Source organism: Nilaparvata lugens, chromosome 2 (genome assembly GCF_014356525.2).
Source record: "Nilaparvata lugens isolate BPH chromosome 2, ASM1435652v1, whole genome shotgun sequence".
Taxonomy (NCBI): Eukaryota; Metazoa; Arthropoda; class Insecta; order Hemiptera; family Delphacidae; genus Nilaparvata; species Nilaparvata lugens.
This window is the reverse complement of record NC_052505.1, coordinates 41,487,065-41,513,630: the sequence shown is the minus strand read 5'-3', so window position 1 is coordinate 41,513,630 and position 26,566 is coordinate 41,487,065. Positions and strand designations below refer to the sequence as shown.

Genomic DNA, 26,566 nt, shown 5'->3' with positions numbered 1-26,566 from the left:
GAGTAATTTCATTATAACTAAGTGTGTTTCAAATTATTTCATATTTCAAGAACTTCAATGGCTTGCGAATTCCGGATGTGTTTCAAGTCAATTGACCCTATCTTTTTCTGAGGATGACTCCCAGGATCGTGGTTGATTATGACGTTCGAGTGGACCTACAGCTTCAGGCTGGTTTCAAACAGCTGAAAAGCAATTTTTAACTCACAAATTATATTCAGCTTCGTATAGAGATTCGGCTCCTCTATTGTTCATCCGTCAACGAGAGTAGCAGGTGCATTAATCTGAGCAATAACTTTTATCAACGCAAACGCGGAGCTAACTACTTCCCTAAACTCTCTCTACTTCTACTATCTTATTGATACTTCTGAATTTTTTTCAATTCTAGAACCTTCTTCTATATTTGAATGTAGAGACTAAATTGTTACTCATGTTTATCTCCTCTCATAATATTTTCGTAGTATCAAGGAACTCTATGTACCCTAAAGAACGCATCCAGAATCAAACAAACATGTAAGTTCTTTTGTAAATTTGAAAATATGAATCCAAATCAGATTGCAAAAATAGTTAGGGCGAAAAAACAGGAACAAGGGATGGAAGTTCCATAATTAATGTCATAATTAGTTTTGATGTTCATCAATTGCATTACTAACCCCTATGACTCCACTAACTATGTCTAGAACACAAATGCATAGGATTTGAAATTCAACTAGTTAAATTCATATAGTTATAAGCCCATCCTGGGATAAACTGGTATCCTCCATGTACAGTATGTAGTTGTTTGTTCAGCATGTAGAGTAGGAGGAAAAAACGATTCGATACCTTGAGTGAGCCTTGTGACAACTCAATTAACGGCACCGGTTATACTCAACGCCACACACCAATATTATTATAAACAATCCAGTTCACAACTTCCGAACGTTGTGTTTGAATGGCATGCGTCTTTGAAGAAGTAAAAGTGCGTTCTCTCAAGACTTTTAAACACTATTTCTGAAATGATCTTTGAATAATTAGGAAATAATCAGCACAATATAGGCCGAAATATGAGTTTTGTACTTCATCCAACAACTTTTTCGTGAGTTTCTCTGGTTAGCACGGCTGGAGTTGATATTTTTTAAATTTCAATAGATGAGGTTTTTTCGTCTCTTGTGAAGAAGTACCTATCTAGTTCAATTTACATATTTGATCTTTTGTAGTTATTCAATGGCGTAGCTCATGTAACAAAAATATCTGAATATTTGAATCAGAATCAAATCTTGTGGGGGTCCCAAAAACCGGTCAGTAGTGTTTAAAATGACTGAAAAAAGCGTTTCTGTAGGGAGATTGTTTTCTTTCAAAATTTAGGGGAGTGCATCTATTGTCTTGGGAGAGGTAGGTAGGTACCCCTGTTTTTTGAAATGGCAAGTAATTCGCAGATATAAAACCAAATACAGATTTGGCTCGAAAATATGTGATCACTGAACTATAATAATTGGTTAGAATGATAAGTAAGAATACTTCATGATGAAGCTACTCATTATAAGGAAGAGTGAAGAAATATTACATCTAATTGTTAGAGATATAATGATTTCTAATCGCAAATCAAAATCCATTTAATGTGTGATAACGTTTTGTAAATAGAAACTATTCTTCCCAGTCTATGTTGCCGTTATTCACGTAATTCATATCCTTCATTTTTTCAAACAGGCGTGTCCATACCAATCGTAGGCCCTACCTAATTTTTGTGCAATAGTAGATTCAATAGCTGAAGGTGTTGACCTCAATGCATTAACCTAATTGTATTCATTTATCAGAGATCACCACAATATCAGTAGTCCATTGCGAAACAAACTTTTAACAATAACATTTCTGTCTTTTCATTTTTGAAGCATCGCCTTCTATAAATTGTTCTGCTAAAAAAGTTATCGCCATCTATCCTCTCAAGCGTGAAAAATTCAACTACGGACTCCTCTCCGCCAGCTTCAGGAAGCAATGTGTTGGCAGTCTGTTTCGTAGTTCCCAATTTAGGATTCTTAGCAACATCCTGAATCATGCATGAACGCATAATGCAATGTGAAAAACGATGATGTAGCCCATTCGATGTTGAACTCTCACACCAATCTACTTTGTAAATCTCGTCGGTTCAATTAGACAACTTTCCCATGAATAATCAGTCATTATTAAAATAACTTATAAACTTGCGTTAGCTTGGATATCATAGTGCTGTAAGCTTTGACATATATGTATAATGTAATAGTAATGCGTATTCATATCAATGCTGTGTTAACGATAATATTTGAATTTAAATTCAATTTTATAATGGTTAGTTCCCATCATCATAATTTATCTGCACATAATATGCGTGTATTGCACACGATATGTGAATTGTCATTATCACCATTATGCTCTGTGAGATGATAACAACACTATGCACTTCTATTTTGCTGTAGCTTTCCCTTTGCATTTGATATCAAGTTGTTGAGTTTATTGAGTAGTGCATAATATGCAATGTGTGGATGGTTTTGTTTTCACCAGGAAGTTGAACTAGTTTAAAGCCTTGTATCATAAATTAATTAAAGAATATTTACCTACTTAATGCTTGTACACACCACTGCGATACGCATGACGGCGACAGCAGCGGGACAATTTTCAATCTGTGGTTAAATGTTTGGAATATTGTCGCCGTCGTGACATGCGAATCGCTGTGGTGTGCACAAGACTTCAGGGTGGTAGAGTAAGAGTGTTCAAAAAGGAGTTGAAAGTTTCTTGATTATGGTTTGAAGAAAATTCATCATTTGAACTCTAAAGTAATGCGGATAAATTGATTGAATGATTATGGCATATTAGTTAATACTAGTGTTGGTGTCGGAAGATGACTGAATATGAGCGAAAGCTCAGAAATGGACCAATATTCTATAGTTCACGGACAATAAACAGTCAATCTATCGGGTGAGTCTCCAGATGAATGCAGGTAGGCTATAATATAACCATAAAGTAAAGAGATGGAGATAAGATATCTCTTGGTATAGGGCGCTATTAAAATGGTAAAACATACTTCAATCATCATTGGAAAATCTTAAAAAAATTAAAACCCTAATCTAATTCAATTCTTTCTCAATCCAGCTTGAACGAACGTGCTTTGTTGCAAATTTATAATTGAGTAATTTTTTTCCATAAAAATGAATACAATAGAAAACTATGAATGTTCAGGGAAAATTATTTTAAATGGCTAGAAACACTGGAAAGTCTTGACAAATAGGAGTAAAAGAGGTCACCTAAGCTTATATATATATATATATATATATATATATATATATAATATATATATATATATATATATATATGTTGACCCTGCGACATAGCAAAGAGATCATTATTCAACAAATTACTCTTTAGTGTGAATGAACGAAATAAAACTCAGATTAGCATACTTTATAATGTTTAAAACCACATAATTTCATAAGCATGATTGCATGAATACGTAGGGTAACGATTATGATTCATTAAGGTGTGTACTGTAGACATCAGAGCTGCTCTACGAAAAAAAAACAGTGAGCGAGAAGAGAAGAAATAGAAATAGTATTCCGAATACTGCCCCATCCATTATATCGATGGTATTTTTATATTCACAGAATGTATTGTTCTGAAATGCTAATCAAAAACTATCAATATTCTTCCTAGCAACAAAGGATCACGCACGAATTTTGGTTGTTCAACACTAGAATCATCAATTTATGTTTATTATAATCTCAAGATCTTTGTCCTGTCACTAATATTACTACGTGGTATTATTAGTTATATTTCAAAACTTAGTAGTTGCTTCAAAACTCATATTCCTGAAATTTCTATTCAGCTTTTCAACTCATGCTCTTGGAAACTCAAAACTGAATAACTATAGTATCATTTCAGTTTAAGTGACTAAAGTTTCTCATCATTATTCCAATTACATTGTAAAAATTAGTTATAGTTAGTTTGCCCAATCTTCAAAGAATATAATACATTCCACTAATCGAAATTCATGAATAGATAGTTATTGTTCTTTATAAACATGAATAAATTATAGAATAAGGTTGTATAATCATTCCCACACACGTAATATATTGTAAAATCATACTGTATCAATCACAGGAAACAAGATCAGTCAAGCATCATTAGTAGAGTATGGAGAAATGATCTCGGTAATTTGAGCAATAAAATTGAACTCTTTAAACTTTTTTCGGGGACAAAATCTTATTTTTCACCCTGTAAATGTATTCAGAGTGAACAAACACCAATATTATTGGCACAGTATTGTAGTATATTTCTGAAGCTTCAAAATGACATCTAGATGAAGGCTGTAAGACCATCGTCTCGGCTGGATCGTCATTGGAAAAAGAGAAAAAAATAGGTACTGTATGCAGCGGAAAACACTCTTTTTCTCACCAAATGCCAATCCCAACAACTCTTTTTCCGATGACGCTCCAGCCGTGGAATATGGACTTACAGCCTCCAACCTGATGTCATTTTTAAATTTTGGAAATATTCTAAAACACTGTACCGATAACACTAGTGTATGTCCACTGCAAATACATTTACAGGGTGAAAATATGTATGTTTCAAGTCTTTGAAGTTGAATAAATCATGGAAAGAGTGGTCGAAATTAGACGATTCTCTTGAACATCATAGTTTGGTTAATTCTAAAAACTTTGGTGATAAAACCAATCCGATATCTATCACAATAACTCAATAACAAGCGATATAAAAATTTCTGTCAATAATGACTACCATCCTGAATTTTTCAATGAAGTCGAATATTTTTGTTGTTTCCATCATCAATATTCTTATTCGGCTTGTTGTAACGGAGAGACTGAGACCATTTACAAGTCTCTATCTTGAAGTAGTCCTAAAAGAATCGATTTTGTAATTCTAGCTAGTTACCTCATGCGTATGAAAAAACGCACTAGAAGTCATGCAGGGTTTTCTTTGGAGGGCGCTAGAGAACTCATTTTTCAACGTACAGCGCATGAAGATAAATCGTTCAAAAGTTAAAGAAACGCTCTGAATTTCATAGATTCAAAATTTCTCTGTATCTCTTGCACAAAAAAAGTTATAATGGAATGAAATTTGAAAAAAAGTCTTTTTGGGCTTTTGCAGGGTTATAACTAAAAAAATATTCGTTTCAGAGGAAAATTTTATATAACAATAATTGTAGAGGAAGATTTTAAAAATATTTTTGTCTCGAAAAACGGTTGAATATCTTGAACGGTTATTGAAATACAAGCGATAATATAGCAAAACCCTGGAAATTTTGGAGGCCATCTTGTTTCCGAGGTGTTAGCCTGTGATTCCTACTTATCATCATCACGATCTAAGTGGAAATTGAGACATCTTCCACGACTTGCCCAAAAGTGAGCACGGAATGACATTTGCGCCCGGACTAACACCTAATATCAAAATTACAGTCTACTTTTCATAATATCTCGTCAACTCCATCGTATTTCTCATAGAAAATATTTTGGAAAAGTGGAGCTCAGCTTACAGATCCAAAACACGTACAGGTTGCCAAAAAACGGCTTACGTCATAGATATGGAGACAGAACACACATTCATTCATCGATAAATCAATGTCTAATTAATGTTGTAATTTTTTGAGAGGTAAAGAGCCCAAAAGGAAAACCTCAAACCTACACAAACTTACCGATCGAATTTTAACAATAGACCAGTCACCAGGGCCGTTTCGGAATTTGATTCTGAACCAACTGAATCTTTTGTTCAATTATTCTTTCAAATTTGTATTATATCTCTTAATTCGGCTAGAAAAAATTTGGAAATAACATTGTGTCTGTCCGATAGCTAGTTTTGGCTGAAATTTCAGACTACTAGAAGTGGAATATCCTTGTTAGTTATTTTGAAAGATGCAGTAGATACCTTCCTTCACAAATTTCATTTATCACTTATACAACTTTTGATTTCGGTAATCATACCGCTTGTATAATAATACAGTTGAACCATGTAACTAGATTTGTGTATCAATGTGTGGACAGCATTATTATATAGAAATTGTTGATTTGGAAATGTCATGAAAATTAATCAAGTACAAGGAAGAAGAAAGGATAGTCATCATAGAATCAATTCCAGTCCGACTGAAAAGGTTGACTGCAAGATGAGTCAAGTGTGGGACTCGGTGTTACCAGTGATGCAATAAGATAAACTTCCAACTAACTTGTATATTACGCGTTTCTATTTCCACCCACCCGCCTGAAATAACAACTATCTTGTTAATGTGCATGTATAACTTGTTTGCTTACTAACCGATCTATGCTTTACTACTGAATATTTCCAGATCAACTTTGACACACTAACGGTATTGATGCCAACATCATTAAATGTCATTATTCTAAAAACAAGCATTTTAATTGGTTGTGGAGTGCCTTGAAATTACTTTTTCCTACAGTTACGTTGAAAAGTGGTCATTGCTGCACTGATTACAGAACGCAAAGAATCACTTTTCCGCTCTAGTGCGGGAAAAATTTTTCTGCACTCCAGATTTGCAACATGGCAATGCAAAATACTTAGTAGGTTATATGGAGCAACAGTGCAGCAAAATCAAAATGAAGTTGGTAACAGTGACTGCTGTGGCTGCCATAGTGAGCAGAGGTGCAACGAAGCACAACGAGCAAATTATTAATTAGATATTATAACCAAGGACAACGACAGCACAGTGCCACCACAGCACACACCACACAGCTGCCCCCCGCCATTCAAACACTACTACATTATTCAGGCAATTTTACCCATAATTACCCACTTTTCATATTCAATGGTAACTGTAGGAAAAACTTAATGTGAAATACGTGCGCAAAGTTCCTCTGCTGCACTCAACAAACCATTCCGCCCTCGCCTACGGCTCGGGCGTAAACGTTTCTTTCGGTGCAGCAAACTGTCACTTTGCGCACTAGTTGCACAAAAAACTATTTTCGGCTGAAGCATCATTTCTCATTTAGTCCTTTGCAATTCTAGTTTTGACTAGAGAACAAACATTCTCCATTTCTGCAGAATTTCTTGAACTCTTGAAAAACTATGATTTGTACACGTTATGGAAACTATTTCACAAGTGGCTTCACCTTATTCAGTGACGTTTACTAAATACATGACTTGAGGTAGACTGTAGAGGAACACAGATTTATAATTGGATATTCACCAAAATGTTATGTTTTATAATTCATCAACTTGAAAAAATAGTATACATTTTTCTTGAGTAAAAAATGGATTTTGATGAAATTATTATTAGTTTACTGGTAGCATGAAGGTGGTTTATAAACATAGATATTATAAAAACCGAAGAGAAAATGATTAGATTACACACAGAAAATCCATAGAATATCAGCATAAATCTTTATATTTAATGCACAGTTCAACCCTGAGATCTTAGTAACCACTGAACCAATCTTTAAGTTTAATACGTGAAATTGAAGGGGATAATGAGTAAGTTTGCAGGAATGCATTACAATTTATGTGTTTTTCCTAAGATCCAATCGTTATTAATCTTAATAACTTTTCCATTCCACACACCCAACCTATACTTGGCTGTAACGGCATTGTCGAATTCCATCAATTTCAAACAGCTGATCATGCGTATTAGTCCGGGTGCAAATGTCATGAATAAGGCACTCCGTGGTCATTTTTACTTTCCTTGCCCTATTACCATAGGTAAGGAAAGTATTGCTTTCCGAAAAAAATTAAGGTACCCCAATTTCTAAATTTCTATACGTTTCAAGGTCCCCTGAGTCCAAAAAAGTGGTTTTTGGGTATTGGTCTGTATGTGTGTGTGTGTGTGGGTGTGTGTGTGTGTGTGTGTGTATGAGTGTATGTGCGTCTGTGTACATGATATCTCATCTCCCAATTAACGTAATGACTTGAAATTTGGAACGTGAGTTCCTTACAATATAAGGATCTGACACGAACAATTTCGATCAAATGCGATTCAAGATGGCAGGTAAAATGGCGAAAATGTTGTCAAAAACAGGGTTTTTCGCGATTTTCTCGAAAACGGCTCCAACGATTTTGATTAAAGTTATACCTGAAATAGTCATCGATAAGCTCTATCAACTGCCACAAGTCCAATATCTGTGAAAATTTCAGGAGCTCCGCCCCATCTATGCAAAGTTTCATTTTAGATTCTCAATTATCAGGCTTCAGATACAATTTGAACAAAAAATTTTGAGTGGAAAAGATTGAGCATGAGAATCTCTACAAAATGTTCAGTAACATTTTCACCTAAAATTGAAAATAAGGTCGAAATTTGAGAAAATGTGATTATCCAATTGCAAACTGTTGATTCTATTAAATGATTCACTATCAAGAGATAACAGACCTCGTGTGTCTTCAGCCAATACCTACTAGTACTAAAGTAATAGTAGGTATTGCTTCAGCCCTATCACCAGCTGGCTCAAATCTTTGAATAGTAAACATGAGATGCCGGGAACACTAGCGTCAGGTGATCAGTTTTCATAACGGCAAGGAAAGTTGTGTGAGTGCGCCACACCAGATTTTTGAGTAACAGCCGTGGAAGATGTCTCAATTCCTTCGTTAGGTCTAGCATAATAAGGATCGTGATAATGATAAGTCGAAATCACAGGCAAACACCTCGGAAACAAGTTGGCCGCCAAAATTTTCAGGGTTTTGCTATATCGTTTGTATTTCAATAACCGTTCAGCCCTTTTTTTAAATGGAAATATCTAAAAATCTTCCTCGTTAAATCTTACGGATATTGTAGTATGATTATTTTGGAGCTTACAGATGGCTGAATTGATCCGATATCCTCGACATTATTAGAATTACAGACGATTTCTTGAAAATCGACATATTTTTGACGCCATCTTCTTTTTTTTCATGATGACAAATATTTTTTAAATTGCCATCATAGATAATCTCTTGCTACACATCATTATAAAGAGATTGATACCATTCCCAAGTTGAATTATGATCATGTCCATTTGGTAGAAAAAAGAAGGGAGAAGAATAATAACAACTTGAAAGAAATCTGACAACTTCTTTCAAGTTGTTATTATGAAGTTTATATTATTAAAGAAGTTGTCAGACTTCTTTCAAGTTGTTATTATTGAAGAAAAAGAAGATGAAAAAAAGAAGAAGAAGAAGAAGAAGAGGAAGGAGATGAAGAAGTGAAAGAAGAAAAAGAAGATGAAGAAGAAGAAGATGAAAAAGAAGAAGAAGAAGAGAAGAAGAAGAAGAGGAAGGAGATGAAGAAGTGAAAGAAGAAAAAGAAGATGAAAAAAAAGAAGAAGAAGAAGAAGAAGAAGAAGAAGAAGAAGAAGAAGAAGAAGAAAGGGAAAAATGAAGAAAAAGGGGATAATAATATTATCAAGAAGAATGAAAAAGAAGTGAAGGAAGAAGAAGAAAAAGATTATGAAGAAAAAGAAAAAGCAGGATAATATAAAATAGGCGAAGACAAAGTTTTTTTTTGTAATGAGCTTTGCAGCTTTGTTGATAAATTCTATACACTAAGTGGAATTTTGTGATATTCCCAACAGTTCGCGAGATATTCGCTCTTGAAGGTGTGTAATTGTTAAAATAACAGGTTTCAATCCAATTGTTTGCTCTTTCAGAGCTTATAACTCTCTTACAATGCATTATAAAAACTGATGCTTATTGTAGGTTTGTAGAGCATTGAATCCTCTTTGAAATGATATATTATTTCACTATTCCAGGCTTACCTTTCATTGTTATAGAAGCTTCAATGTGGGGGGTGAAATTTTCATTGCTGCAACAATTGATCGTTTGACAATGACATTTGAAAGGAGTGTCTGTGACACAATTTTTGACTTCACAGCTTGATTTGGACTAGTTAGTAGGTGAAAAAAGCAAAAGTGCGCATCCTTATCCCCTCTGGTGAAGGTGTGGAACCGCTGAGTTGACACTTGTTGAACCATGAAAATTTCACCCACCTACATTGACGCTGCTATAAAATGAAAGAAAAACTTGGAATAGTGAAATAATACATCATTTGAAGATAATTCAATGTTCTACAAACCTTTGATAAGCATCAGTTTTTATGATGCATTTTAAGAGATTTATAAGCCCTGAAGGAGCAACAAATTGGATAAAACCCTGTTATTTTAACAATTACACACCTTCAAGAGCGAATATCTCGGGAACTGTTGGGAATATCACAAAATTTCAGAATAATAAAGAGATCCATGGATACCAGTCATAAAATTCCGAATCAACTTAATTTGGAATTTAATCTTTAATTGCATCAAGCAAAAGCAAAAATAACATGATTACTGCTAGTTTGATAACTGTCAATGGGAAATATTAATTGCCAATGAATAAAGACGAGGTCGAATCGTAAGCTCCGCCAAATTTTCTACAAAGTTCGCTGCAATTAGATATTAGACTACTATTCTACAGAGCAGTTCCAACACATCAATTAATTATTCAAATGATTTTACTCAATAATTTTCATGCCAAGTTGTGGCCTAATCTCAAAAACGATTATAACAATTTTGGTAGAATTTAGATTATAAATGTTTCACAAAGATAATCTTATCTTTTAATCCTCGTAGCAAAGCACGGGTGCCCTGCTAGTGCTGCTTATAAATTCCTCATCAACCAAGGATTCTTATAGGCCTATTTTCAATTCTTCTAGATTTCATTACGTCAAGTTTTAAAATAGACCCTTGCGAAGCACGGGTTACCTGCAAATGTCATGAATAAGGCACTCCGTGGTCATTTTTACTTTCCTTGCCCTATTACCATAGGTAAGGAAAGTATTGCTTTCCGAAAAAAATTAAGGTACCCCAATTTCTAAATTTCTATACGTTTCAAGGTCCCCTGAGTCCAAAAAAGTGGTTTTTGGGTATTGGTCTGTATGTGTGTGTGTGTGTGGGTGTGTGTGTGTGTGTGTGTGTGTGTGTGTGTATGAGTGTATGTGCGTCTGTGTACATGATATCTCATCTCCCAATTAACGTAATGACTTGAAATTTGGAACGTGAGTTCTTACAATATAAGGATCTGACACGAACAATTTCGATCAAATGCGATTCAAGATGGCAGGTAAAATGGCGAAAATGTTGTCAAAAACAGGGTTTTTCGCGATTTTCTCGAAAACGGCTCCAACGATTTTGATTAAAGTTATACCTGAAATAGTCATCGATAAGCTCTATCAACTGCCACAAGTCCAATATCTGTGAAAATTTCAGGAGCTCCGCCCCATCTATGCAAAGTTTCATTTTAGATTCTCAATTATCAGGCTTCAGATACAATTTGAACAAAAAATTTTGAGTGGAAAAGATTGAGCATGAGAATCTCTACAAAATGTTCAGTAACATTTTCACCTAAAATTGAAAATAAGCTCGAAATTTGAGAAAATGTGATTATCCAATTGCAAACTGTTGATTCTATTAAATGATTCACTATGAAGAGATAGCAGACCTCGTGTGTCTTCAGCCAATACCTACTAGTACTAAAGTAATAGTAGGTATTGCTTCAGCCCTATCACCAGCTGGCTCAAATCTTTGAATAGTAAACATGAGATGCCGGGAACACTAGCGTCAGGTGATCAGTTTTCATAACGGCAAGGAAAGTTGTGTGAGTGCGCCACACCAGATTTTTGAGTAACAGCCGTGGAAGATGTCTCAATTCCTTCGTTAGGTCTAGCATAATAAGGATCGTGATAATGATAAGTCGAAATCACAGGCAAACACCACGGAAACAAGATGGCCGCCAAAATTTTCACGGTTTTGCTATATCGTTTGTATTTCAATAACCGTTCAGCCCTTTTTTTAAATGGAAATATCCAAAAATCTTCCTCGTTAAATCTTACGGATATTGTAGTATGATTATTTTGGAGCTTACAGATGGCTGAATTGATCCGATATCCTCGACATTATTAGAATTACAGACGATTTCTTGAAAATCGACATATTTTTGACGCCATCTTCTTTTTTTTCATGATGACAAATATTTTTTAAATTGCCATCATAGATAATCTCTTGCTACACATCATTATAAAGAGATTGATACCATTCCCAAGTTGAATTATGATCATGTCCATTTGGTAGAAAAAAGAAGGGAGAAGAATAATAACAACTTGAAAGAAGTCTGACAACTTCTTTCAAGTTGTTATTATGAAGTTTATATTATTAAAGAAGTTGTCAGACTTCTTTCAAGTTGTTATTATTGAAGAAAAAAGGGATGAAAAAGAAGATGAAGAAGAAGAAGATGAAAAAGAAGAAGAAAAAATACGATTATAAAGAAGAAGTAAAAGAAGAAAAAAGGAGAAAAAAAGAAGATGAAGAAGAAGAGAAAGGAGATGAAGAAGTGAAAGAAGAAAAAGAAGATGAAAAAGAAGAAGAAGAAGAAGAAGAAGAAGAGAAGAAGAAGAAGAAGAATAAAGGGGAAAATGAAGAAAAAGGGGATAATAAGATTATCAAGAAGAATGAAAAGAAGTGAAGGAAGAAGAAGAAAAAGATTATGAAGAAAAAGAAAAAGCAGGATAATATAAAATAGGCGAAGACAAAGTTTTTTTTTGTAATGAGCTTTGCAGCTTTGTTGATAAATTCTATACACGAAGAGAAAATGATTAGATTACACACAGAAAATCCATAGAATATCAGCATAAATCTTTATATTTAATGCACAGTTCAACCCTGAGATCTTAGTAACCACTGAACCAATCTTTAAGTTTAATACGTGAAATTGAAGGGGATAATGAGTAAGTTTGCAGGAATGCATTACAATTTATGTGTTTTTCCTAAGATCCAATCGTTATTAATCTTAATAACTTTTCCATTCCACACACCCAACCTATACTTGGCTGTAACGGCATTGTCGAATTCCATCAATTTCAAACAGCTGATCATGCGTATTAGTCCGGGTGCAAATGTCATGAATAAGGCACTCCGTGGTCATTTTTACTTTCCTTGCCCTATTACCATAGGTAAGGAAAGTATTGCTTTCCGAAAAAAATTAAGGTACCCCAATTTCTAAATTTCTATACGTTTCAAGGTCCCCTGAGTCCAAAAAAGTGGTTTTTGGGTATTGGTCTGTATGTGTGTGTGTGTGTGGTGTGTGTGTGTGTGTGTATGAGTGTATGTGCGTCTGTGTACATGATATCTCATCTCCCAATTAACGTAATGACTTGAAATTTGGAACGTGAGTTCCTTACAATATAAGGATCTGACACGAACAATTTCGATCAAATGCGATTCAAGATGGCAGGTAAAATGGCGAAAATGTTGTCAAAAACAGGGTTTTTCGCGATTTTCTCGAAAACGGCTCCAACGATTTTGATTAAAGTTATACCTGAAATAGTCATCGATAAGCTCTATCAACTGCCACAAGTCCAATATCTGTGAAAATTTCAGGAGCTCCGCCCCATCTATGCAAAGTTTCATTTTAGATTCTCAATTATCAGGCTTCAGATACAATTTGAACAAAAAATTTTGAGTGGAAAAGATTGAGCATGAGAATCTCTACAAAATGTTCAGTAACATTTTCACCTAAAATTGAAAATAAGCTCGAAATTTGAGAAAATGTGATTATCCAATTGCAAACTGTTGATTCTATTAAATGATTCACTATGAAGAGATAGCAGACCTCGTGTGTCTTCAGCCAATACCTACTAGTACTAAAGTAATAGTAGGTATTGCTTCAGCCCTATCACCAGCTGGCTCAATCTTTGAATAGTAAACATGAGATGCCGGGAACACTAGCGTCAGGTGATCAGTTTTCATAACGGCAAGGAAAGTTGTGTGAGTGCGCCACACCAGATTTTTGAGTAACAGCCGTGGAAGATGTCTCAATTCCTTCGTTAGGTCTAGCATAATAAGGATCGTGATAATGATAAGTCGAAATCACAGGCAAACACCTCGGAAACAAGTTGGCCGCCAAAATTTTCAGGGTTTTGCTATATCGTTTGTATTTCAATAACCGTTCAGCCCTTTTTTTAAATGGAAATATCTAAAAATCTTCCTCGTTAAATCTTACGGATATTGTAGTATGATTATTTTGGAGCTTACAGATGGCTGAATTGATCCGATATCCTCGACATTATTAGAATTACAGACGATTTCTTGAAAATCGACATATTTTTGACGCCATCTTCTTTTTTTTCATGATGACAAATATTTTTTAAATTGCCATCATAGATAATCTCTTGCTACACATCATTATAAAGAGATTGATACCATTCCCAAGTTGAATTATGATCATGTCCATTTGGTAGAAAAAAGAAGGGAGAAGAATAATAACAACTTGAAAGAAATCTGACAACTTCTTTCAAGTTGTTATTATGAAGTTTATATTATTAAAGAAGTTGTCAGACTTCTTTCAAGTTGTTATTATTGAAGAAAAAGAAGATGAAGAAGAAGAAGATGAAAAAGAAGAAGAAAAAATACGATTATAAAGAAGAAGAAGAAGAAGATGAAAAAAAAGAAGAAGAAGAAGATGAAAAAGAAGAAGAAAAAATACGATTATAAAGAAGAAGTAAAAGAAGAAAAAAAGAAGATGAAGAAGAAGAGGAAGGAGATGAAGAAGTGAAAGAAGAAAAAGAAGATGAAGAAGAAGAAGATGAAAAAGAAGAAGAAAAAATACGATTATAAAGAAGAAGTAAAAGAAGAAAAAAAGAAGATGAAGAAGAAGAGAAAGGAGATGAAGAAGTGAAAGAAGAAAAAGAAAAAGCAGGATAATATAAAATAGGCGAAGACAAAGTTTTTTTTTGTAATGAGCTTTGCAGCTTTGTTGATAAATTCTATACACTAAGTGGAATTTTGTGATATTCCCAACAGTTCGCGAGATATTCGCTCTTGAAGGTGTGTAATTGTTAAAATAACAGGTTTCAATCCAATTGTTTGCTCTTTCAGAGCTTATAACTCTCTTACAATGCATTATAAAAACTGATGCTTATTGTAGGTTTGTAGAGCATTGAATCCTCTTTGAAATGATATATTATTTCACTATTCCAGGCTTACCTTTCATTGTTATAGAAGCTTCAATGTGGGGGGTGAAATTTTCATTGCTGCAACAATTGATCGTTTGACAATGACATTTGAAAGGAGTGTCTGTGACACAATTTTTGACTTCACAGCTTGATTTGGACTAGTTAGTAGGTGAAAAAAGCAAAAGTGCGCATCTTTATCCCCTCTGGTGAAGGTGTGGAACCGCTGAGTTGACACTTGTTGAACCATGAAAATTTCACCCACCTACATTGACGCTGCTATAAAAATGAAGAAAAACTTGGAATAGTGAAATAATACATCATTTTGAAGATAATTCAATGTTCTACAAACCTTTGATAAGCATCAGTTTTTATGATGCATTTTAAGAGATTTATAAGCCCTGAAGGAGCAACAAATTGGATAAAAACCTGTTATTTTAACAATTACACACCTTCAAGAGCGAATATCTCGGGAACTGTTGGGAATATCACAAAATTTCAGAATAATAAAGAGATCCATGGATACCAGTCATAAAATTCCGAATCAACTTAATTTGGAATTTAATCTTTAATTGCATCAAGCAAAAGCAAAAATAACATGATTACTGCTAGTTTGATAACTGTCAATGGGAAATATTAATTGCCAATGAATAAAGACGAGGTCGAATCGTAAGCTCCGCCAAATTTTCTACAAAGTTCGCTGCAATTAGATATTAGACTACTATTCTACAGAGCAGTTCCAACACATCATTATAAAGAGATTGATACCATTCCCAAGTTGAATTATGATCATGTCCATTTGGTAGAAAAAAGAAGGGAGAAGAATAATAACAACTTGAAAGAAATCTGACAACTTCTTTCAAGTTGTTATTATGAAGTTTATATTATTAAAGAAGTTGTCAGACTTCTTTCAAGTTGTTATTATTGAAGAAAAAGAAGATGAAGAAGAAGAAGATGAAAAAAAAGAAGAAGAAAAAATACGATTATAAAGAAGAAGTAAAAGAAGAAAAAAAGAAGATGAAGAAGAAGAGGAAGGAGATGAAGAAGTGAAAGAAGAAAAAGAAGATGAAAAAAAAGAAGAAGAAGAAGAAGAAGAAGAAGAAGAAGAAGAAGAAGAATAAAGGGAAAAATGAAGAAAAAGGGGATAATAAGATTATCAAGAAGAATGAAAAAGAAGTGAAGGAAGAAGAAGAAAAAGATTATGAAGAAAAAGAAAAAGCAGGATAATATAAAATAGGCGAAGACAAAGTTTTTTTTTGTAATGAGCTTTGCAGCTTTGTTGATAAATTCTATACACTAAGTGGAATTTTGTGATATTCCCAACAGTTCGCGAGATATTCGCTCTTGAAGGTGTGTAATTGTTAAAATAACAGGTTTCAATCCAATTGTTTGCTCTTTCAGAGCTTATAACTCTCTTACAATGCATTATAAAAACTGATGCTTATTGTAGGTTTGTAGAGCATTGAATCCTCTTTGAAATGATATATTATTTCACTATTCCAGGCTTACCTTTCATTGTTATAGAAGCTTCAATGTGGGGGGTGAAATTTTCATTGCTGCAACAATTGATCGTTTGACAATGACATTTGAAAGGAGTGTCTGTGACACAATTTTTGACTTCACAGCTTGATTTGGACTAGTTAGTAGGTGAAAAAAGCAAAAGTGCGCATCCTTATCCCCTCTGGTGAAGGTGTGGAACCGCTGAGTTGACACTTGTTGAACCATGAAAATTTCACCCACCTACATTGACGCTGCTATAAAAATGAAAGAAAAACTTGGAATAGTGAAATAATACATCATTTTGAAGATAATTCAATGTTCTACAAACCTTTGATAAGCATCAGTTTTTATGATGCATTTTAAGAGATTTATAAGCCCTGAAGGAGCAACAAATTGGATAAAAACCTGTTATTTTAACAATTACACACCTTCAAGAGCGAATATCTCGGGAACTGTTGGGAATATCACAAAATTTCAGAATAATAAAGAGATCCATGGATACCAGTCATAAAATTCCGAATCAACTTAATTTGGAATTTAATCTTTAATTGCATCAAGCAAAAGCAAAAATAACATGATTACTGCTAGTTTGATAACTGTCAATGGGAAATATTAATTGCCAATGAATAAAGACGAGGTCGAATCGTAAGCTCCGCCAAATTTTCTACAAAGTTCGCTGCAATTAGATATTAGACTACTATTCTACAGAGCAGTTCCAACACATCAATTAATTATTCAAATGATTTTACTCAATAATTTTCATGCCAAGTTGTGGCCTAATCTCAAAAACGATTATAACAATTTTGGTAGAATTTAGATTATAAATGTTTCACAAAGATAATCTTATCTTTTAATCCTCGTAGCAAAGCACGGGTGCCCTGCTAGTGCTGCTTATAAATTCCTCATCAACCAAGGATTCTTATAGGCCTATTTTCAATTCTTCTAGATTTCATTACGTCAAGTTTTAAAATAGACCCTTGCGAAGCACGGGTTACCTGCTAGTGTATTATAATAACAACACTGTGAAAAATGAAAGAATGTTATCTTTGCTAATTTAGAGTGTTTTAAAATAGATAGTTGAAATTGATAAATGAAACTTCGCATTCACAATCCAGGACCTCCTATATAAAGATTTCCTGCACAATCCCTTTCGATATCAATATAACCAATTCAGTAGACATTATACCCGTTATCTGTTCGGTGAATTTCATTTCCACTTCCATTTATTATCTCAATACAGATAGCATACGATTAAAATGAAGATTGGTACCTATATTCAATATTTACACTTAATATTAACCTCTCTTGCACATTGTTGCATTTCAGTGATGAATATTCAATATCAAACAACAATATTGAAAGTTATTTAATATTGTTACACTTTCAATAATATTTCGGATGAGTCAGTCATACCTGATTATCAATAATCCAACGAAACTAATTGAACGTACATGTCATCCAGTAATTCTGCAGAAGAATTACTGTAATCAGAAGCCTAGTTGCGAAAAAACGCGGTGTGAAAGATCAAGGCTAATCAGTTTACGGTCTCTTACTTTCTAGTTCTGTGTACTCTGAACATTTCTCCGATTGCGTGCTTGTTGAAGAAACAACTACTTCACTTTCAATAGAGTAATCATCATTATTGGTTCTCTTGTTTAAATACATACATGTATGACATCTATCTCCATCATCATAATTTATTGTTTCATGAAGATGATGGTCCCTGATGTTTTCTGCAGCTCTTTCCTTCATAAAAATATTTTATTTAGAAGGTGATAATAATATTCTTCCTATTGTAATCTGAGCACATAATGTAATATTATTTTTAGTTCAAGGGTTTTTCTCTCAAGTACCACCTAATATTTTTAATAATTTTATAGTTATCAAAATATTCTTTGGTAATGGCCTCGCATTGAAATTATCATCCAGTCATTTCCATTGAGAATTCATCAATTAAAATCTACTGTGAAAATACCCCTCTTATGAGGTTGATTGTGATGTTGTAATGCTTACATTATTACATGCCGTATATGAAAGCAATCATTAAACTTATAAAAACATGAAGTGTTTGTGTGAGAATCTAGTCTGCAGCATACAAAAAAATGTTTTCTTAAACTGCCTACTTATCCAGGCAACGAATGCTCAAAAAAAGGTACAGAGGGAAAAGTTTGACCCCGAAGCTCTTTTAAGCAAAGTTGGGGGTAAACATATCAAAAGTCCTCACTCCTACCCCCCTGTACTAAGGTGGTGGGGGGTTTGAAAATACCATATTTTGGTTTTTTGAACATATCTCGAACAATAAGGGTCTCTTGGAAATTTTTGTCGAATACAAATTGAAGCTCACAAATTAGCATTCAAGTTTCATATGTAACATTTTTCCTATTTCTCTTTTAATTTCCTAGGTATATGAGCTCTCGAAGGTGTCACATTTTGAGGAAACACCCTTCCGGCCCTAATTTTTTTCATCTTTTTGGCCTTATAACTATCAAACGATTGATTGAAAAAATCGGTGGTGATCATGGGCTCATAAAGCTCTTCAATAATATTCTCTTCAATTTCATGTATTATTCCATTATTTTACGCAACTTCCTACGATTGTTGAATTTCGCAGCTGGATAAATTTCCTACAAGTTTTGTTTAGTAGAATTTTTTATGCGACAAAAATTTCCAAGAGACGCCTATTGTTGGAGATATGTTCAAAAAACCAAAATATGGTACTTTCAAACCACCCCCACCCCCTCAGCACAGGGGGGTAAGAGGGAGGACTTTTGATATGTTTACCCCCTAACTATCTTAAAAAGAGCTGTGGGGTCAAAAATTTTGTTCCAAACTTTTCTCACCATAATCTTCCGTTGACTGGACTATACAGCGTAATACTCGAAGAAGTTTCATATTCCATGAATGGAAATTGGAGCTATTTGTGTATAAATGTTCTGAAAACAGTAAAAGAAATAGGTACATGATAAAATAAAAAATTAGTACAATATAGAAATAAAAAATGAAATGTAATGATATTACAATGAGTATGTAGAAAGAGGTATAAGGCACGAGCTGAAATAATGTAAGGTACCGTATTCAAATTATTTTCCAATTGCAGGGCTCAACTTCCTAGCTTGTGCTGGTGCTGATGAGCAGAAAGCCGTCACATTGAACAATGTGAACATTGATCCAGCTCTACTTTTGGTAAGTTTTGTAATTTAATTTTCCAGCCATGATAAATAGGCTATTAAATTCACGATTGTATCTATTCACTCATTCTCAAATTTACTATTTAAGTATTATAACATGCTCTCAGAATGATATTAAAAGTTATTTCGTTCAAGTTCTTAGCATTGTATTTCATATTCATGTTGGCAATTTTTTTGAGTGTACCATATTGTGACCTACTTCGAATAGTAGATATAGCAGATAGTCTACTCTGAGTGATATAGTAAATGGTAGTCTACTCTCTACGGTAGCCTAGGTACGCTAAAAAGAAGATAAGTTTCACATTACCGTGAACTAATGCAATGCACATTGTTCAGTGCCGTAGCGAAGGGGGAGGTTTTCCAGGTTACACAGGTTACAACCCCTACCCCCATGAACTCGTAAAAGAGCCCCAAAAATCAATGATAACACCCCCTCATCAAATTCAACTGGATGAAGAAAGTCTATACGGGCCCACAATATTTTTGGTCAACCCCCCAATTTCAAGATCCTGGCTACACTACTAACATTGTTCACTCTAATCCAAGGTTCCCTTCTGTAAAGAAGTGCTGATGCATTTGTCATGCTATGAATAATAAATAATTTATTTGCTTGTCCATTTTTTCTATTCATTCATTTCAATTCTTTATTCATCCATATATTTAGCTGACGTGGGTCAATTGAAAGAGGGGTTCTTATTGCCTTAACTTTGCCCGCAACAATTGTAATCTGTGAATTGTAAGACATTTTTCAATATTTTTTATCTACCATGTATTTATTTATTCATTCATCTATTGGATATTAGATGGAGAATAGCATACTACGTTTGAAGTAGACGAAGTAGGTATTCGTCAAAACATCTATTCGTGAACTTATGTCATCAAGCATAACGTTATTGTATAACATTGGTTAGGTCATGTCAGAGGCTCTGAAATTGATCAGTTGCGACCTGAAAACTCTGACACCAGACCTGAGCCAGCCAGGTCACTCGATATTACTATTATTATTATTAAAATCCATATATTGAGAGAAAGGGATACTTTGTATAGACACTCTGATACACCAGAGGGCTTGGAAGCATATAAGAAATATCGTAACAAATTGAATAAAGATATTAAAAAGGCAAAGTGTAATTTTCTAAAAAATGAATTTCAGACAAACATTAATAGCATAAAAAATACTTGGTCATTAATCAACGTTGCCATGGGTGAACAAGAAAACACAAGTATCAGTTTCTGTTTTACCTGGAAGTAGAATGACACTTTTAATTCCTATACAATTTTATTCATTATTATTGGATGAATTCAGATTAACAGAATCTTTATAATATGTTCATATTACATTTTATTGATTCCTGCAGACTTTCTAAATCAATAATAATTAACGTGAAGTACTGTTCAACGATTTGAAACCATAAGTTATCATGTAGAATGACAATGTTAGCATGTCCAGTGAAGGTAGGTAAGACATATTCTTTGCGAAATTTGAATATTTTGGTAGTTCTGAATCTTCACGGAATTTTGTAAAGTCCACAAGATAGAAGAGTTGCCAAAAAAATCAGAAGATTTTTCTCTTCTAGCATCTGCTATCCTGACTGAATTTCATATTACATCAGCCAAAAAATGATAAATGAATGACACATTGTATGATTAAATCCCTAAAACAATTGGAACAAATAATGTACCTAATATTTGTTGATCAAACCATGGCCTAAAAAACAATTTCAACAATTTAAAATAGCATCTATCATTTGAGCTAGCTTCCTTCCGTCAAAAAAGGCTTTCAGGTTAGAATCACTTACCAGTTTTCTTTGAATTATATGTAGCGCAGGGTTGCAAAAATCTTCATTTTTATCAGAAATAATAAATATTCACTTGATAAGAGACGTGGTTAAGATATTATGAAAATTATTGTATTTCAGTCTAATAGTTCTTTGAAATTTGAAACAGAAATGATGTGGATAACTTAACAAACATCCATATCTAACCCTTCCAAGTATGACTCGAGAAATATAGAAAAATGCATTGAAACTCAATGAAAAACTTGAGAAAAACCCCTCTAAAAACGCTGTAAAAGCACCTATATTGGGTGTATTTTTGGTGTAGTGTTCAAGTCCTCCCAATACAAAATTTCTAGACCCCAGCTGAACTTCTGTACCAAATTTGAACATTTTCTCTCAATTGGTTCTTGAAAAGTGTGAGAAAACGTTAGAGAACGCTAAGAAACGCAGTAAAACCGCCTACCTTGGGCTTATCTTTGATGTAATTTTCTGAAGTCCTCTCAAGACACAATTTATAGACCCTTGCTGAACCCTTGTAACAAATGATCTGTCCATTAGTTCTTGAGAAGGCCTAGAGCGTTTTACGTTTGTCATGCATGGCTTGCAGGAGCACGAGAAACTGATGAACGGCGCACGAGCGGCGATCGAACGGATCACCAGTCAGCGGATGTCGCTGCTGCAGAAGAGGCAGGCAACAGCCAATGAGACGGCGGCGGCGGCCAAGCATGATGACGAGGAGCATGACGACGGCCAGTACCATCATCACCACGACCACGACCACGACCACGACCACGGCAAGTGGGACATCCGGCACTCGGTGCCCGGCGAGCCCACTGTTGACTACCCCGTCCTGGCGGCCGTCCCTAGCACCACGTTCACTTGCACTGGGTTGCCACAAGGTGCGACTCCGCTAACAGATGTGCCTCATTGCATTTATCTATAAAATTATACTTCAATTAGTGAAGTACAATCAACTTATACAATATATAGTTTTGAGGGATATGAAGTGAAATTTTGATTTGTCAAACGCTGTCAATTATTGACTGTAGTTTATGTGAAAAGACTGTACGGTGCCATTTTCTGACAAAGTAGAGCCTACTGTGTATTTTTAAACGGTGATTCTATATATTTGGATATAGGAAAAATCTATTATTTATTTATGAAGTCTTTACGATCATAAATTCATTTTGCTTGTCTCTTAAAGTGTTCAGATATTCAAAATAGATTTGACCTGCAGGATAGAGTACCTACTGAAGTGTGCTATTCATATCAATTCAAATTCATTCGAACATTTATATTGATCCAATTGGATGAAACATAATATATAGAATAACAATAATTATTATTTTTGAAATTTGTCATATATTGAATAAAAAGATTGAATATCGTTCAACCACAGATTTATTAGAAAGCAAGACACTGGTTTCGGCTTTTACACCATTATAAAATTTTTCCAGTCAACTTTGTCTTTATGAAGACAAAAATTACTAAATCTTTATGATAACTCCTCGAAAATAATCATTGTTAAACCTGGGTTTACTGATACTAGAATATAATAGCAAAATAACCTGAAATTGATAATGGTGTAGTATCTCGTTTCTAATAAATCTGTGGTTGGACAATATCGCTAATATTTCTATTCAGTATGAATAACTATCACAATATTACCTTCACAACTACTTAAGAAAATTGTCATATCCCCGTAGTAATTTGATTATGGATTAAAAACGTAGACTGTCAATGGTCCAGTCAATATTATAGAATATATATCAACAAATGTAACTTTTATTGATAATTTTTTATTTCTCGAGGCTTGAAATAGATTCAGATATAATAAAAAATTCTTGAAGTCAGCTCAATTTATTAAATTAAAATAGTAAATTAGCTTATTTTGTTACATCATAGATAAAATTTGAGATTGTAATTGTACTACTGTATTTCCATGAATATCTATGAATATTTGAATTATAATACATCCCTGTATTACGGTATATGTTGCAGGCTATTATGCGGATAAAGAAGCGCGTTGCCAAGTATTCCATGTATGCTCAACCCCTCCTCTCATCATCAAGTCGTCGTTCCTCTGTCCGAATGGCTCAATTTTCAGTCAAGAGCACTCAGTCTGCGAATGGTGGAACATGGTCAACTGTACCGGCGAGATTCGGCGACCAGATATACTTCCTGAGCCAGATATTGCAAATAAGATTGAAGCAAACGACACCAGCGCCGTCATACAATCATTTACAGATGATAAATCTATGAACTCCAATCAAGAACAGAATAAAGTGATAGAAACCGATCCGGGTGATACTGTTATGGACTTGGATGATAATGGTGGAGCCGGAATCCTAGCAATCACGAATGTAACTAGTCAGAACAATAACTCCAATAGAACAGTTTTTGTCTCATCAATGCTCAACGATTCTTCCCTGTATTATGAAGAGAAGAAGAAAGGCATGGTAGAAGCAGCAAAGGAAGAGAATGCTTCAAATGCAGCTGACAATAATAAAATGCAAATTGTACCATCGGTTGATGATACAGGTTACAATTATGAAGGTGCAGCTCAGAAAAATGTAAGTTTTTCCCTCGATGACTACTCAAGCTACAACAAATATGACAATAAATCTCAAATAACAACATCAAACAAAGATGAGTCAGGATTTAGTTTGGAAAATGTTAAAACACAGGGCTATGTATACGAAACTCCTAAAACTCCTCTAACATATCCAACAACCGTATCTACTCTCTACACTACTTCTACACCAGATTTTCACTTGGATTTTGACTTGGAACCCCGAAGATCTGACGGAGATGAAGCTATCACTAGTTTTGAATCCAAAACCAAATCTGAATCTCTAGATGCACCAAGAACTAATTTGGATAATCAACAAATAAACAGTATAAATGAAGGATTCTTCAACGCATTCACACCAACCACTCCTTCAACATCATATGATGTGGGCTATGATTACAGTCGGCCATCTACAACTTTCAGCCCTTCCAGCCCAACACATTCAACGTTCGGTTACAGTTATTCTCCACCAAGTACTGCATTCTCATACCCGAATGAGATAAAGCAATCGAATGATTTGAAGACACGTTATCAAGAGGATACACGTTATACAACAGCAAAGTTTCCAAGTAGCACTGTTTATCCTGATACTTTCAAAACACAGACACCGGCTGACTTTCCATCCACAACTCTTTCTCCTCCGACATTTAATCAGAGTCCTGATACAACATTTGGAGTTACTGAGGCGAGCCCACCCAATTATGATACAACACCAAGTCCTGTTCCAGAGAAAGAATCTAATGCAGGAATCTCTCAAAATATATTCTCCGGAATTGATTCAGCTGATAAAACATTCAATTTTAATTCATTGTCTGTTTCTAATGATGGGGGAAGTGGTTTAATAGATGTGGGGTCATCTGTTCAAACTCCACCTACACCTCTTGCTGATCCTTCCCAAAGTTCAATTACAGATTTCCCCAGTACAGGTGCAGGAGATGCACAGTCATTTTCTGCTGCTCCATCCCAAAATTCAAATACAGATTTCTCCAATACAGGTACTGGTGGTGTACAGTCGACTACTACTCCACCATTCAGAGGATTTAGTGGAGAACCCTTTTCAATAAAATCGACGACAGACTTTCCCTTTGATAACAAAGATTTGGTCAGTCAGATTTCACAGACCTTTGAAGACGAAAACGGTACAGTTATCACGAGAGTAGATTTTAAATTTGCATCTGAAAATAAGACGACAAGTGAAGAAACGAACTCCTTCGAAAACAAGACAGTAACACGAGTTATAACTTTACCTAGCTCAGATCTGCCATCAGATGATTTCCTGAACGAGCTGAATTCTTTGAGTCAAAGTGAGTTGAGAGTGGAACCTTCAAGTATTGAATTCGACTCCTCATTCAATCCAAACTTCATACCAAGCTCTCAAGACACCACAGAGGCCTCTCGGAAGGAGGCCTCGCCTGCTCGTTTCACAACAGCTACTCCTGTCGCTACTACTTCCAGGGATGAAAAACAAGAGCAAACTCCTTCAAAACTATTGATTCCTCTCAGTAACTACCAGGAACAGGGAAGCATTGAAACAAGCAAGAATTCAATTCCTAATGTAGAAGAATTTGGAAGCTTGGAAAGATATAGGGTTAAAACAAAGCCTCAAAACACAAAGTCACCAGCATACTATCCAAACAAGCAGGAATACAAGAATTTGAACAACTATCAGAGCCAGAATTTCCAATCAGCACAGGTAGCAATCACTCAAAGAACACCTACCTATGACTTGAAATTCAACAACGCTTTTGTAAGTCAGCCATATGCTTTTCAGCCATCTGTTCCAAGAAATTACCAACCAACACAAAATTCACAGTACCAAAATCATCAACAAGATAATGTGAATTTACTCAGTTACATTCTCAGAACTAATCTAGCTCAACAAAGTTATTACCCTCAACAAAGTTATTTTCCTCAACAAAATTATCATTCACAACAAAACTATCACGCTCAGCAACCTCTCTTCAATCCTTATTTACAAGAAGCGCGTTTACTTCTGAACAGTGGCCTGGTGAATAACCTGGATCTGACAAAAATGAACTATCTCCATAGCAATAACAATAACTACAACAGTGCACATAGCTTGAATTCTCTTTTCACCGCTAACAATCAAGCTCAAAGTTATTCTGCGCCTCAACAGCAGCATAAATATGAACAGAGAAGCTTCCAAGCTGATATCGTTCCATCAGTCAGTTTCGACTTCGATTCAAATGAAGGAATAAAAGAATTCAATCTTGCTGTTTCAACAGGAATCGTCAGGAGGAAAAAAAGATACATTTGAAAAATGCCATAAATTACTGCTCATATATTTGACTGAAAAACGCTTAATTATTTTGCTAGAAAACAAAAAAGTATTATTATAACTCAAGTTGGTTGTGTGTATATTCATTGTTTTAATAAAAAATTATATGAAAATGTTGATTTGAATTCATTTGAACACACTATAACTGCAGTTGATCGGAATGAAGGAATCTCGATATTTCTCAAAGATAAATGGTTCTATTCAAAGGTGCATACAGACTTATGTGCCACGAACACGAGCATTTCAACTTTCATCAGCTGATGCTATTCTTATTGTATCTGTATCTTACTGTTTCTATTTAAATACAGATTTAAT

At 34.5% G+C, this 26,566-nt stretch overlaps 1 protein-coding gene across 1 annotated transcript in view; it reads left to right on the top strand.

The window, feature by feature from the left end:
• LOC111049950 (mucin-5AC-like) overlaps positions 1-26,364 on the top strand; it is a 119,099-nt gene extending 92,735 nt beyond the window's left edge. The window contains exons 3-5 of the mRNA XM_039421239.1: positions 19,512-19,597; positions 21,988-22,279; positions 23,382-26,364. Coding sequence (XP_039277173.1) covers positions 19,512-19,597; positions 21,988-22,279; positions 23,382-26,230 — 3,227 coding nt within the window. The 3' untranslated portion in view covers positions 26,231-26,364. The remainder of the gene's footprint in view (positions 1-19,511; positions 19,598-21,987; positions 22,280-23,381) is intronic.
• The last annotated feature ends 202 nt before the right edge of the window (positions 26,365-26,566 follow it).